This window comes from Oxyura jamaicensis, chromosome 2, assembly GCF_011077185.1.
Source record: "Oxyura jamaicensis isolate SHBP4307 breed ruddy duck chromosome 2, BPBGC_Ojam_1.0, whole genome shotgun sequence".
NCBI lineage: Eukaryota > Metazoa > Chordata > Aves > Anseriformes > Anatidae > Oxyura > Oxyura jamaicensis.
Genome location: NC_048894.1, coordinates 58780468 through 58796105, shown reverse-complemented (window position 1 = coordinate 58796105; position 15638 = coordinate 58780468). Strand labels below are relative to the sequence as shown.

Sequence of the window (15638 nt, the reverse complement as noted above, 5' to 3'; positions counted from 1 at the left end):
TATAGTAGAACAAGTTGGTATCGCCTAACACACTTGGGAAAGAGCCAAAGCCAATTTTCTTTCTGTCTTGCATTCCACACACCAACTTTAATTTACTCGCAGTAAACTTACAGGTGCTTCTGATAACTATAAATCAATCTTAAACAGTCTGGTTTATCTCAAAGATTCATCTCATCTTCTGTATATCATTGTGGCACCATTTGAAGGGGAAGACCTGCGCTGGCAGTCAAGCCCACAAGTCTGCAGGAGAAAACCAAAGGGCAGCCTCAGCAAGAAGCCAGCATCTTTGCAACTCTCCCTCATCCAAAACCTATCTGAGCTCGCGCCTGGCGCCTTCAGAGTGTGATATAAACCACACTTCTTTGTTCAGGCATTTTTTTTATTTTACTAACCCTAAGTGTCGGAATCCCCTTGGCAATTAATTTCCTGGCTGGTAATCCCTTGGCTCTGATCCACACAGAGAAAGTGGCCGCACCGGAGGCGAGGTGTGCAAGGCACATGCTCCAGCTTTGCAGAATGAAGTGGTCTCTTGATTTAAGTGACAGTGGCCAAGCCTGAAAACTTCATATGTGCCCTGCATAATGACGTGAGCTAAGCTCATTGTTAAACACTCTTTAAGCTGAATGTTAATGTGGCAAACTGTCAAATACTGCAGGTAGGATTTTCCTGTGTATCTATGGCAGTATTAGAAATGCTTTAGCCACAAGAAATATGTGCAAAAGATGTCTCAACACTAGCAAGATACAGAAGTATACATAGTATAATAATCAGCACTGATAACAGTTTATTGGATAAAGCCTTAACTCTACAAACTTTAAGAACAAATACAGTAACAACAACAAAAAAAATAATACCATGTACCCATAATATTTTAAACTGCTTTATTCTCAGCTCTTGTACAAAGGTACAAAACTCTTCTAGTAATTCCGCCTATAGGAGGAAGTTCCCATCAGTGCTGATAGTTCAGAGCTACAGAAATGCCTCTCCCTCATAGCCAGGCAAGGTGGGTTTGGCCAGTTTTGATGCATATATTTTTAAGGTCTTTTGAGAAAAAGTGACAGAGAAGCTGTGTGGGCATTAATTCCTATACATGGTCAAACTCTGGAAAAAATCTTGACTAAGTTTCCACTAGTTTGAGACAAAGTCTCTCACAGGAGGCAGAAAGTTGGTGCTGTGTTCACATGTGCTGGGAAAAGAAGAGTGAGATACTATCTTTTTAATTAACTCGGCCTAAAGTGATGCAGTCTTAAATGAAGCACTCTGATCCTGAATTCCTCAAATTAGGAAGCATTAGAACTAAATAAATACCAGAAACCCGTTGATCCTTCACAATCCAGAATATTAAAAAAAAAGAAAAAAAAAAAAAGTATTTGATCTCTCTAGATGCATCCCCCTTCCACATCATCCTGACATATATGCACCTTAAACAAGGATCATAAATAAAACCAGTGCCAAGGGATTAACAGAAGCAAAAACGGGCAGTGAGCATTTTAGGTACAAATACTTGTGGAGCAAGCTCTTGCTCTCACTGAAAACACTCAGAAAAAGGTCCCTGAATTCAAGGGATGTTACCCACTGCTGGGGTAAGGTGCTAACTAGGAGCAAAGGATGGACTTAGCTACACTGTGCTTCTCTCTGAAAATTTAGAGAGTTCCTACCTGCCGCTGTGCTGCTGCTGTTTTCTTTTAGTGCTTTCTTGACACATGTAGGAAAGGATAAAAGCCTAATGGGTGCGAGTGTCAGCACAATATAAATTACTGCAAGGAAAAACTTGATGCATGGCTTGGGATCTGAAAGAGGAATGTCCACCATTGTTTGTGATTATGGATCACATCACAATCTAATAGCAATTTTTATTTAATCAATAATTTCCATGCTGAACAGACAGCCCTGTTACAGAGAATCGACAAGCAGGTACTGATAGTGACAAGGCTTGTTATTAATCTTTACCCTGCCACCATATCAACCAAACTACTGTAAAAAAGCACCACCAAGATGGATTTAGAAGTAGGTCTTTCTTTTTCTTTCTTCTTCTCTTTTTTTCCTCTTCTTTCTTTCCTTCCTTCCTTTTCTTTCTTTCTTTTCTCTTTTTCTTTTCTTTTTAGCTCCTACACAGCCCCATTCTTCTTTTCCCTTTCCAGGTATGTAACATTTCATACAATTTATATTCTAAGTTTATTTGAAAAACCTGGGGCTTGAATTACACAAAAAGGCAATTCATATTAAGCAATTTTACAAATCAGTGGGACCTAGCCCAGTGCTCAGTGTTAGCCATTATAGGCTAATAAATCATACTTTCTCTTTGAGATGTCAATCGCCAAAGTGCTTTGTAAAAATGTTGGCATCTGTAATTCAGCAAAGTCTTTTCATCTTGAAATAAGATGCTCCAGACTGATAACAAGAATAATCCTCTCTTGATCAAAAAAAAAATCTGCATTTTACCAATTAAAGCTGCTGCCAGAAGCCAAACGGAGCAGCACTGAGACTCCACTGTAGTTTATCTCTGCTAAACACAAGGAGGGATACAGTTAGAGCTTTGTTTCATTTTCAGCTTGACTACTTTATCTCACAGAGAACTGCAGCATCTCAGCCCTGTGATACACGCAAGAATGGTATAGGCAGACCTCATACCTACAGTGCAAGCCACCAGAGGACCCACTCCTGACCAAAACACCACCCATTCATTTTATAGATTAGGCACCTTGAAGAAAAGTCACACTCACACGAAAGTTTGACCACTGAAAAACATTAAATTTGGCTAATCATGATAAAAGACTTGTATGCTTTATTTTTTTCCTATTAAGAGGTTACACAAGCAAGAGGCTGCAACAATCAATCCACACAGCCCAGCCACAAAACCAAATGCAGAATCCACACTTGAGCCTATATGCAGACTGCCCATCCCTGCCTTCACTTGTACATGCCTATCTGCCACTGCTGTCTGCAAGAAAGCACGTCCACATGCAAATAGCTTCCACAGGCAATAGCTGGGCCTGCACTCATGGATTTCAGTTCTTCCAGGCACCAGGTTTCTATGGGCAAAACGTTTTGGGTACAATATGGGTGGCTAAGAGGGGAGAACGTGGCACTTGTGACAAAGATAGGAAGATAAAATCCTACTCTTCTTGAGGTGGGTGACAAAAGCAGTGCAGAAACACATCATGCAGAACAGAGGCCTCAAGGAAGTTTGTTGCAGATGTTCCACTGGTTCGCCATCATAAGACAAGCTACATAACAGCAAATCACTTGGTCAGCAGTAGCACAGCAGGAAAAACCTGCACAGAAATGGCAGCTCTGTCCAGGGGAATATGCTTTACCTTGACCCTTTGGACAGGGCTGAACGGTATCCGTCAATGCACAAGTCCAACCTTCCCTGCAGCTCCAAAGCAGCAAAAGCAGCAGGCAGCGATTTCTGTTTTCTCTCTTCTACACGATATGCCAACCAGAGTCAAGAGCTGAAGAGCCAACTCACTTTGCAGCTTTACTTCTGTCTATGCCTTCATCACTCAGGCAGCACGGTCTCCCTTGGGACTCAGCTGCCAGCTTCTTATCCTACACTTCCCCAAAAAACTGAGAGCCACCCATGAAACATCACTTACCTGGAAGAGCTCACTAGCTCAGCTGTCAGGGCAAATAAACACTGAATAAATACGTATGTCCACAAACCATCTGAAAAGTTTTTTGTGACTAAAACCACGGAGAGCCAGCAAGCCTTGCTCGCTGTCATGCGTGGCCTTCCCATTAAAGTGCCCGCTTGTTCTGATTTCAGCCTAAATGGCTAGAGGAACCTCTCCGGGCACAGGAGGAGCACTGCTCAGTCCCTACCCACAGCAGCCAGAAGGAAGTGCTACTTCAACTACATGGCATAGTTTAGCCATCTCTTTCAGGGACAGCAATTCAGAGACAATGACTTTGGCAATTCCCATGAACAGTAGCCATAGCAGCAGCAGACTAACAACAAGTTTTCCTAATGCTGTGAAGGAAATGCTAATTACAGAGGAATTAAAATATAAAAAAATGATTACATTTCTCCCTCTAAATCCCCTCTTAATACTTCACAGATTAGGGTGGATTTATTTTTTTGTAAACCTTTCTCTATCAAAAAAAAAAAATCCCCACTTTTTTTTTCCTTCTCCTCTGTGATTCATCAAAAGCCAGACCCTAGGCAGGGGAACTGCTGATGCTGGAGTGCTCGAGAGGACCCCAGCCAAAGCACAGCTGGCCTTCAGGTCAAGCCCAGAGTAAATGAGATCCCTTCACAAGGCAGCAGCACTGGCTTTTAACACTGCTGGAAGGCAGAGGGCATCACGGCAGTGGTGCGGAGAGACGATGTGCTGGGAAGGCAAGCAGGGACTGTGCTGGACCCTGGAGGCTGCTGGTGCTCCACGAGCACAGAGAAAACAGCAGCGAGGTCGCTCTGTGGTTACTTAACCTTAAAACCCCCCGGCACTGACATGGTTACCTCTGATAGGGGTTAAAGACATACTTCAGGAAAACAAGTCTGTTTTAGATACCCATGTGGAAACCAAGACAGAACGAACATGCACTTAGGGGCAGAGATCAGCTTTATTAGCTTTGGGATGGGATGTAATGAACTGCGGGACCCCAGACAATGCCACTGCTTTGGCACATTTTAAAGCTGCAGATTCAGCTGCCTATAACCTAGCACGGTAAGGTGGCGTCTTAATTACAACTTCGCCTTTAAATGGACAGCAAGGAGGAGATTTTGAAATCTAAACACTAATCATCCACACTCCAAACTTCTGTAAAGATCTTTCTCACAATTATTTACTTTTGCTGTATAATCTCTTCTTCCTCTCTCTCCACTCCCTTCCTCCCTCACAGACACAAAGTGTATCCAATACACTGAGGGGATGTACAAGCTGAAGAAAAACTTTGCATGGTATTTGCTTGCCTCCAAAGCAGCTCCCTGCCTTCCCAAAATTGTCCGAGCCTTCAGTCCAAGCCCTGAGCTTGTATCACTTGAAGAATGATTTTATTTATTTATTTATTTATTTTCACACAGCATTGCTTCTCCAAATACAGGGCAGGGTCCAGACTCCACAGAGCAAAAAATAAAATAAGATGAAATAGAATAAAACCACCACCAAAAAAAACCCTTTGCTGTTGTACGTAAAACACTCTCCTTTTGTCAGGAAAAAAGAAAAAAAAGAAAAAAAAAGATTACTATAATGGATTTCATGTCCTTATCTATTTCTTACTCTTTCCAATTTAAAGGAAACATTTCTGAACCTTTCAGGGCAGTGGCTGCCATCGTCACACACAATGAGACTCTGAACGGGATGAAGCATCTCTGTGTTACTGCACTAGGACCAAATAAAACCATAATGGAAATGCACTGAAAACAGCCTCTGCAAGTATAATAATAATAAAAAAATAATAATCCCTGCACATATTCACATGCACCTAGTAACTGGGATGTGCCACTACATCCCACTTGGATTATGAAGGGGCTGGGACCTCATCTGTACCATGGGGAGTTGCAAGCATACCTCCAGAGCCAAGAGAAAAAAAATAGCTAATGCACCGAGGATAATCTGCCTTCTGGGGCAGCTGTTTGTAATTGCCTACTTCAAGGTATAGATGCCTGCCCACACAAATATGATCAGCACCACATCATTGTCAGCTCAGGGGTAGGCAAAGCGTGACTCTCCCGTTCATTTACGGCTCTGTCACTGCAGCTATTACTCAGGGGAACTGCTCTCATCTCAAGGAGTGGCTTATTCCCTTATTGCAGTTGGATCCTTTATAGTGTAGAGAAGTGAAACTCCCTCCAGTCCTTACCTGCCCTTCTCCGATGAGAGAGGAGCTGTGGAAGAAGCCATAGACCAGGGGCAGTAAGAGGGAGGGAGAGTTTCAAAAGTCTACTGACTTTAGGTGTCCCTATTTATGGGTGTTCAAAATTACCTGCTCCTACAGGGTCTGCTGCTTCAGAGAGCAGTGTGCTCCCCATCTCCCAATAAAACAAGTTTTTCAGGGGTTCGAGGTGATGAAGGCACCCCAAATCACTGCAGATGCTGCATAACTTGTGAAAAAGATGGAGAGCACACTTTGCTCAGGCAGATAATGACAAGACAAGAGGGAACAGTTTTTAACTAAAAGAGGGGAGATTTAGATTAGAAGTTAGGAGGAAACTCTTCACTTAGAGGGTGGTGAGGCACTGGAACAGGCTGCCCAGAGAAGCTGTGGATGCCCCATCTATGGAGGTCTTCAAGGCCAGGCTGGATGAGGCCCTGGGCAATCTGATCTAGTGGGTGGCATCCCTGCCCATAGCAGAAGTGGTGGAGTTAGATGATCTTTAAGGTCCCTTCCAACCCAAACCATGCTATGATTACATGAAAACCTGAGCTGAGCTAGGTTTTATGGAGGAGCAGAGGGCTAAAACCTTCAGAAACAACTCAGGGAACTTCACAAAATGGTTTTTCTGGGTATCTTCAGCACATTGCGACTACTTTGGCAACATATGGGTACCTGAGAAACACAAGAAACTTTCCCTGGGGCTGAGGTGCAATAGGAGAGCGTGGCAGAGCATTAGAGTGACTGCCCCAGGGATTGCCAGGGGAGTGCTTCAGTCACCAGGGCTTGGAAGAAAGGCAGGAAGACCTCAGCAAATGAAATTCTGAGTGTAAGCCATCGCTGTCAGTTTAGGGCTTTTTTGATCTCATCTAATCAAATATAACAACAATGAGAGAATTTTATTGCTGCACAATTAAGGAGAAAAGACTAACAAAAAATAGCTCTGCAGTTCTTCGAGCATGTTTTTGAATAAAAAAATAATTATCATCAAGGCTACACAGCAAGGGGGATGAGAAATAGGCAGGACTGCATTTTTCTGATTGCCATTGTATTAATATTTAACAATAACTTCAGTCATTTCCTTGAAGGATAATTTTCTTAAACAAACTTTTATCTTTAGTGTCTAACCCTTTTGCAATATTTTATTCTTAAACTGATTTCTGGGGGGAAAAAAAAAGAAGACAAACTGCAACAAAAAGCAGATTTATAAAAATATACAATATCTTATTAGCTTCTGGGCGCTCAAGTGCATTTATCACATATTTAAAACAAACTTGTGCTCAGCTAAGCCCAATTATAATATCTCGCTGGGCAGAGAAATTAATTAAACAGCTGAATGATAAAGACCCCAGCAGCAAACTGAGGCTTTAAAATAAATTTTTTTTTTTTTTTAATAAGAAGGGAAAGAAATAAATCCATAACACACATGTTCAAATGGTAATGTGAGCAATCTTTACAGGAGTGCAATGCAATGTAAATAAGACGACCTGGCAGGCGACCACAGCAGTGGCTCTAATGCTGCTCTCCGACTTTGTGATTTGCTAATGTGAAACACACGCACCCCTTTTGCACCAAGTTCGAATAACCCTGGGATCCCAGCTGTGCAGCTCAGCGACTGAACCAGAACAAGGGCAGAACTTGTCAGGATTTAAGAGCTTTCAGCAAAACCCTTCAATTGCAGCCAGTACCCTATTCCATAGAAGGATATCAATTATAGATAGTGACTTGCTTTAGCAGGGCAGTCGGTACTGTCAGACACTAGATAGACAACCATGAAGAATCATGAATCTTTCTATTAACTGTAAGAGAGGAAAAAAAAAAAAGGATGGATGGGTGCTATAAATAAGGCAGAGCATGTGAATGGTTTAACACCTTGCCTTTTGGTGTATGTATCATGAAAATTTAACCACACTGAATTCTAAGTGGCATGTATCGCTTGAAAATAAGAGCTCCCACACCAAAATCATTACGGTGTCAAAGCCTTCTGGGTGGGTCAATAACAATTCTTTTATGTAGCTTTTTAGTTATTTATTCATAGCAGCCCAGGTTCTGTTCATAAATTCAGTCAGAAAACATTGTCTCTTGGGGCCTAAACACACTTTCACTAGCGCCCACATTTTATACTAATAACAGCAGGAATTCACAACAGAAAATAAAGCAGAAAAATGCCAGTGGATGTTGACCATTGTGCCCAAGACTGAAATTTCTGCTGTAAAGCTGCACTACATATTCAGACACAAGTATGTTTGTATTTACTGTTTCATATATGCCATATTACACATCACTATGCAATGCAGACATGGCTAGAATCTGATTCACCTAATCTTGATTTCAGAGTAAATCAGGTTCTACTATTTCCAGAAAGGTAATAATGCTATCCTCATGTGACTGAAAGACTGGAGTATACATGAGCAAACCCATATTTACCTCTTTCAAAATACAAGCATATAAGCTTGTGGATTCACCCTGTACATGATGGGAGTAATGGTATCTATAATGTGAGCTCAGTGCACCGTGTATCATGGAAAAGATGTCCTGAACTCCACTCTACCTAGGGGGACTGGAATTCATTCTAGGGAACCCAACCCTTTAACAAACAAAACAAACAGGAACAGCCTTCCATCTTTTCCCTAAATGCTGCAGTTCCTCTAAGATTTCGATACTTTTGGAAGCAAAGCTTGGGCAACAACAGTCTGTTCTGCACCATGGGAGGTTTGGGGTATGATTCCCTACTTAACATTCATGGCTATGAAGAGTAGACTTATTCCCCTGAAAAAAGGAGAAAAATTACATTTCATCCCAAGACTTACTGTTAGCCCATGCAGATCCTGAAATTTCAGCCTTATCAGGATGTATAGGAATGCTTTTAAGGTCTTTTTCTGAAACTGAATTTTACAGTTTTTCCTTTTCCCAGCCAAACTTCCAAAGCTCAGGGAACTGGCTTAGAGAACTACAGTTGTACAGGTGAAAGGGTGCTGTGAATACTTCCGAGTAAAATACACGACTTTTGGAGTGGGTGACAGGAAAGGGTTTTCTTGCAATCCTTTGTAAAGCTCTACATGGCTCACTCTTATTTTCACTACACAGTTCACTTGACTACCCTCAGTCAAGAAGGTGTACGTACACGATATGACATCACATGCAGGTAGCCACCCAACTTCTGAATACGTGGCTGTAGCTCTCTGCTCACACAGATCATCCCCACTGAGTGTCAGGCTATACAGGGATGATGACAGATGTCATCTGAATGAGTCTTGCCAGAGTAATTTAAATCTTTTATTGCCTTCATCTATTCCAGGTGCTTCTGTCTTGGTGATTACTACCCCTCACTAGATTAACAAAACAGGAAAGTTACCCATGTTTTTGCTGTCCCAGGTGGCAGTCCAGCATCTTACTTCAAACACCACTTCAGTCCCAGCTGGAGCAACTAACTGATGCTCTGCTGAGTATGCCAGCAGGCCAGGAAGCACCCGCAGGGGCAACACAGAAGAGCTCTGCTACAAGATGTGAAGGTTGTTATCTATTATGCTGCAAAGCCCTGAACCTGCTGGGAAGCATAGCACAATCCTAGCTACACACCTAGAGTACACAAGCCAGCTCAGGTACCTCCGGTCAGCACTGAAGAGCCTGACACACAGGTCTCTGGAGTCACAGTGTGAAGACAACCTGATGCCCACATCAAGGCCATTCCTTACCTTGCATTTGAGCAGCCTCTAGTACCACAGGACTCTGGCCTTGACAAGGCCTCCAGCTGCTACTGTAGTGTAAATATTACTGAGTAAGGATGTACTCATACCAGAGGCACATTCTCTGTGCCTAACACAGGTGCACACATGCATACACCAAGTCAGAAGCTCAGCCATGGCTATTTGCATCTGCTCAGATTCACCCACAAGTACTTGGGTACGAGGTCATGAGCCACAGCAGTGCGGAGGTTTTCAAGGACCGAACTGCTGCTCGGAGACTTAACACTTTCTTCCAGAGCCACGCACTTAAGCAAAGCTGGGACTGCTCTGCCGTGAAGCCCTACCGAGATCCGCACTTCATTTCCAGCACTGCTGCAGGTATGCATCAAGGGGCTGTGACAATCAAGGGCTGACAAAACGTGAGGGAGACAGAGCAGGGCCAGCCTTTCAGAGTTAGATGTCTCAAGCCCTTTTGCAATTCTGGACAAAAATAACTTGCTCAAGTCCACACAGCAGGCTGCTGCCAGAGTAGCAAAAGAAATCACAAAGCAGGGCCCCATCACTGAGTCACGCTGACTCTGACAGTGTGATTTGAGCTACTTGAATGTGATGGTTGCGATGAGGATGATGATCCTATTGTCTTCAGGGTCTCGAGTCGGGAGTTGTGCCTCATAATCTTAAATGCCATAACATATGTAAATCTTGAGCCCTACCAAAAAGAACTCCTGTTTTTTTTTTTTTTTTTTTTCCTCTGCCTGTGTTTACAGCTGGGGAAACCCATTTCAGATGTTGCCATCATGCAAAACTGTAAGAAATACATTTTTTTTCAGAAAATTCTTTCTGTTGGCCTTTATAATACTGCCAGATTTGCTACGAAAACACACTAGAAAACACACAAATTTATTTTTTAAAAATAACAATTCCACTTTAATTCACCTGCAGCTATAAATCATTAGCTATTAGGTAACAGGCACAGTGGAATTCAATTAAATTTTGTATCTTCAACTTCAAAAAATCCTCTTCCTTTTTTTCATTTCCAAGGGCACCTTTATTCTGAATTTCTCTTTTATTTCATATATTTTGGTGTAAATTATTTATCATTATTGCTGGGATCATTTCTGAATATTAAGAATGGTTTTCCAGGCATCATAAAGCCTTAGCCTTACAATTATGAGCAGATATAAGGATCACGCCCGTGCAGAGCACCAGATGATGTCAATCAGTCTGTTTGCATAGAATCAATTGCAAGACCAACACTTGGTCTTTCAAATGTGTCCAACCCTTTGCAGCAGCCTTTCATATGGAATTTCTTCCCAAAAAGATATTAAAACATTAAAAGGCTGTCTCCTCACATTTCATTTTGTCCTATCAAAATGTTAGGATACTTTTTGCGCAAAAAGTGTCTAAAGAATTCCCCCCAAAAGGTCACATATTAGCCATTAATTCAGTACATGATATTCTTTAATTTATTATTACTGTTATTGTTTCTGTCACTACTGCTAATACTACTACCAATAACAAAAAATAAGAAACTGAATACTTGATTTTCATCACCACCAGGCTGTCACACTCCAGCAAGTGAAAGCTGGCATTGATTTACTGAAGTCAGTTTTGCAGCCTCAATTTACCATTTTGCAAAGTGTTTGGAAATATATGGTGGTTGATTTTTTTTTTTTTTTCAGTTTGTGGGGAAAAGTACAATTTTCAACATGTTATTTCAGTACAATTGGCCATATTATGTAATAGATTTTGCACAATCTCCAGGAAGGTATTAAACATTTTTCTACAATAAATATGATTCTGACAAACTAATAATATGCTGAAGAGGGTCCTCTCTAATTCGTACTATGAATTCCTTTTTTTTCAGAGTATTTAGATAAGCTCAATGACATTTAAGAGGTGCTACTAGCTAAGTGGTTGGAAATGGTGGGGGGTGTTGTACTTGGTAGGTTACATTCTGAATTTTGGTGGTTCATTTTCTAGCTTACAATATTAACAAATAGGAATAATTTCCTTCAGCAAATGCAGGGGAAGAAAAAAACAAGACAGATACAGCTAATATGTTTGTATAAATAGTGAGCCCTACAGTTTGCTTTTGCTAAAAGAACTGAACTCTGCCTCTATGTATTTAGCCAAATAATCCACTTCAGTTTTCACACAACAGTAAATTGATAGAAAAAAGCTGCAAACCCTTAGGGAAAGGGAAGAACTCACTTCGCCCATTTCTTCTGTTACAGTCCCTTTTGGGGAAAAAAATCAAACTTGGCTAAAGGTTAATAATAATTCATGTCCAGCTTACTATTACTCAATAACTATCAAAGTCTCTAACTCAAAATAGCATTTGCTGGCTTACAGGATCAGAGCCATTACAATCTCTATTGAAGACTTTATTGAATTTTACACTAAGCTTTAGCTGACTGAACAGGTCAAGCACTGTGGCTCAGAGTTTTCTTTATTCTCAGAAACTCATAAACCCCTCTCCAGTTTGCAGCACTGTTAGCTAAGAAACTTGACTCAGCACAGGGTCAGAGAACCTGACCCCCATGAAAAAGGTCACATAGTTTTAAAACCCGGTTCCTGAATACCATTAACTTACATGCACTAGCTGTTCCTGCGTGTCAAACTCCCGGGAACAGCCTTCCCAATGGCAGTTTGTCTCATAGACCACTTCAGGCTCCTGTTTGCTTTCATCTTTGTCCCCTTCCTCCTTTACCAGGGTCATTCCTTCTGGCTGTTCCTGGAGAGAAGAAAAAAACAGGCGTGAGGAGAGGAGAGAGGAAATTTTGAAATGGAGGAGAAGTGAATTACTTCAGCATTGAAAGAAAGACAGAGTAGGGGGGAAACAGATTATTATACTCTCAGTTCACTCTGTTATTCTGCTCTACAAAATATAAAAGCTCAAAACAGGCTTGGTAAACCAAAACCACGTGCCTGCTATATGTATAAAATGTATTTTTCTTCCCCAGAAGTATTCACTGCAGAGAATTTCTAAAAAATAAAACCCATTCGCATGTCAGTTAAAATCAAACTGTAAAGGCCTGCTTGCTTTTCCATGTATTTATGCAGCTCTTTATTTGCACGCTTGCCCTAATTATTCAGTAGTAGTAGTGAAAAAGACATTATTCAGTATAGTTGAATTAACTGGAATTTGTCTTTACCACTACAGTTGGACATAAATCCCATCACCAGTTGTCCAAAATGTGTTTGCATTGCTAATTCAGTGACAGTTTTGCACATAAAAATCTTTCCAAAAACAGACTTGTAATTTTCAGGCCACTTGTCAGTCCTTTCTTGTCCATAATATGAGCATGAAAGGGGTAAGCAGGGAAAGACAGCATTTAATTTTGGGTTTTGATTCTCCACCTTCGGTTCCTCAAAGTGAATCCCTCTCCCAGCTCGTGCTGGCTCAGGGTGAGAGTAGGACGTGGACGTAAATATTCGGTTCGGATTATGAACTCATGCTATTTCTCCATTTCAACCTTGCTGAGGGATTTAGATGGATCTTGTCTTACATGTTTTCATGGATTCTCTCACAAGATCAAGTCACTGATTCACTGACGTGCCTTTTGTCACTGTAAATCACAAGTCACTTCACTAAAACAAGCGGGATCAGCCAGTAAGGAAAGTGTAGCAAGAGAGACTGCAGGCCAACAACAGGGCCTCAAAGCAGCTCGGTGCTAAGATCTGTTAAAAGTCCATGTGGCATAAATATTTTTGCCGAATGGAAAACCCATCCTGAACAAAAACGTGAATGTCTTTGGTTCTCTTTTCCGTTTGAGCAGTCAGTGAACCAACAGAGATGTTTCTCCCTCAGCCTCCTTCCTCTCTGCCCTCATTCGGTAACAAAGTAAGGCCTCACTGCTCAGGTTTAATCCTGTTCTCAGTCCCTCGCTACCACGAGCTGTGTGTGTGTACGAGATGAAGGCTTTTAAGGGGGCAGGAGGGCTAAAAACAGGGAAAGGTGTGTTTTCCCTCCAGCAGTGAGAAAAAAGGCTTATGACTGTAAGCTGAAGGCCATACCTGCATGCTTCCTGCGCCCGGGCTGGGGAGGTCCTCATCGGGCTTTATCTTGGAGCGCTTGTTGTGCATTGGATCTCCAGTGCTGCTCACTGCAGACTCGCTTGTGGGTTTGTTCTGCTGCAGGCAGGGTTGTTGTTTTTTGTTTTTGTTTTTGTTTCCCCAAAAAAAGACAAAATTAGACTGTGATAAATATGTAGTTCCCAACAGAAATATGCAGCATCTGCTCAGCAACTTTATTTGGAGAAGCTACACTGTTAATTATATTGGATATGCAATTACATTGCGTTTCAATTACATAGCATTAACTTGTGGAAGAGCTGCATCACTCAACCTTGTAATGGAGCAGGGAGGGAACAGGAAGGAGAGTATTTGATGTAATTCCTTGCTACAAACCAATGCTGTTTTTGTCGGGCCAGGGAGGGGCAGGAAGGACTTGATTTTCCACATAATGATGACCTCAGAAAGGCAACTTTGAAAAGCGAAATCACTATGCACTAGTTAGAATAAACATGAGATTATTTTTTTTACACTTGGAGGAAAAGCTTCCCCACTTTATGTCTGTATGCAACATCTCACCTCTTTTATTGTGTTTCCCTTACAATGATGGAAAGGGAGGAAAACTGAACACAAGTGTGAATGTCTCTGCTGAAAAATCCTGGATGAAGTCCTGAATTCTCTAAAGTCAACAGCAAAACTAACACTGACATAAACAGGCCAGAATCTTGTTTTCCCTCTCGCTGTGCTAGACTGAACACCATTATCTACACCTGCAAATGGATCTTGTAGAAATCCAGAGATCTTTTAGAGATATCTGAACTTGCACAGACCCCACAAAAAATCAATATGCTTCCCACAGCAGTATATTCTGCTTCTGCATTTGTAAAAGGTAGCCAGAAGATAAACAGCTCCCAGACTGATAAATAACCTATCCCAAGTCATCTGGAAACAAACCACGAGTTAATAATAATAATAATAAAAAAAAGAAAACAAGAACTGTGCACATTATAAGCCTGATTCCCTGCTGCACATCTCCAGCTTTTGAGAATACAACTTTTCTTATTGAAATGACTAATTCCAACTCACTAAGTCCAATTTTGCATAAAGCAGAGAAAAAAACAACAACAACAACAAAAACCTTCAAACCTTTGTACAATCTTCTTTGAGCTGTACTCATACCCATTCTGGATGGCAGAATGTGACTCTGTGTCCAGAAGTATGCCAGTCAGCCTGATTTTGAGGTGAAGATGCTAAGCTTTAAAACATTAAGTGTTTCAGTGTTTTTTCCCCTTCTCTGCTCCCTACCTGTATTAAGTTGTCTGACTCAGGAAAGACAGGTTGGAATGAGAAGCCGCTGCAGCACACTGAAATATTTATGAGGACTAAAAGGCATGCTACCAATCAGGAACACTGCGTATATGCCTGTGATTTATAATAACGGGACTGCAAATGCTATAGCTGCAAGAAAACTGTTATCGAAGGGTCTCTGTGACAGTGGTGATTAATTGCCAACAAGACAATATGATTTGTTTCATTTTTTCATTTTTAAATTATTGGGGTGCAAAGGTTTCTTTTGTTGTCTCTCACCTGTGTGGACTCAGAAGGGCCAGAGCTGACCTGGACAGGGTTCAGGACACTGGGGATGCCAGGGATAGGTCTCTGGGTAGGAAAAGTTGGAGCAGGATGGATGAGAGGAGGGCTGTGTCCAAAGGCTGAACCCAGGGTTTGCTGACGACTTATAATTTGCTGATGCATTTGCTGGAGGGATACTGGTGTAGGAGGGTATGTGAAACTCAGAGCAGGGCTGAATTTGGGAGAAAAAGGAGGGAAAATGAAGGAAAATTAGGAGGGTCATTACTGAATGGAACTGTACAGATTAAACCCTTATAATATCTTTGATATATTTACTTTAATTGTAGTCAGATCCCTCCCTCCCCTTATGTCTTTCCTCATGCCCCAAAGGCTGATTAATCCAGCTTTTAAACCCAGAATTGGTCTGGATTTACTAGTGAGCACAAAAATGAGACCATAACAAAATATAACATCTTTTCCTAACATTTACCACAAAACCACAGAAAGCTGAGTAAAATAAAATTCAGAAAAACTGAAATAAAAGGC

General features: G+C 41.4%; 1 protein-coding gene across 6 annotated transcripts in view; it reads right to left on the bottom strand.

Moving 5' to 3' along the window:
* The window catches only part of GLI3 (GLI family zinc finger 3), a 217155-nt gene that overhangs the window by 29580 nt on the left and 171937 nt on the right, over positions 1–15638 (bottom strand). For 5 of the 6 annotated variants that reach the window (XM_035318582.1, XM_035318581.1, XM_035318583.1 and 2 more), the window contains 3 exons: positions 15108–15324; positions 13524–13640; positions 12100–12240 (listed from right to left, as the gene is read on the bottom strand). In XM_035318582.1, coding sequence (XP_035174473.1) covers positions 12100–12240; positions 13524–13640; positions 15108–15324 — 475 coding nt within the window. The remainder of the gene's footprint in view (positions 1–12099; positions 12241–13523; positions 13641–15107; positions 15325–15638) is intronic. The other variant, XM_035318584.1, reaches the window with a different exon arrangement.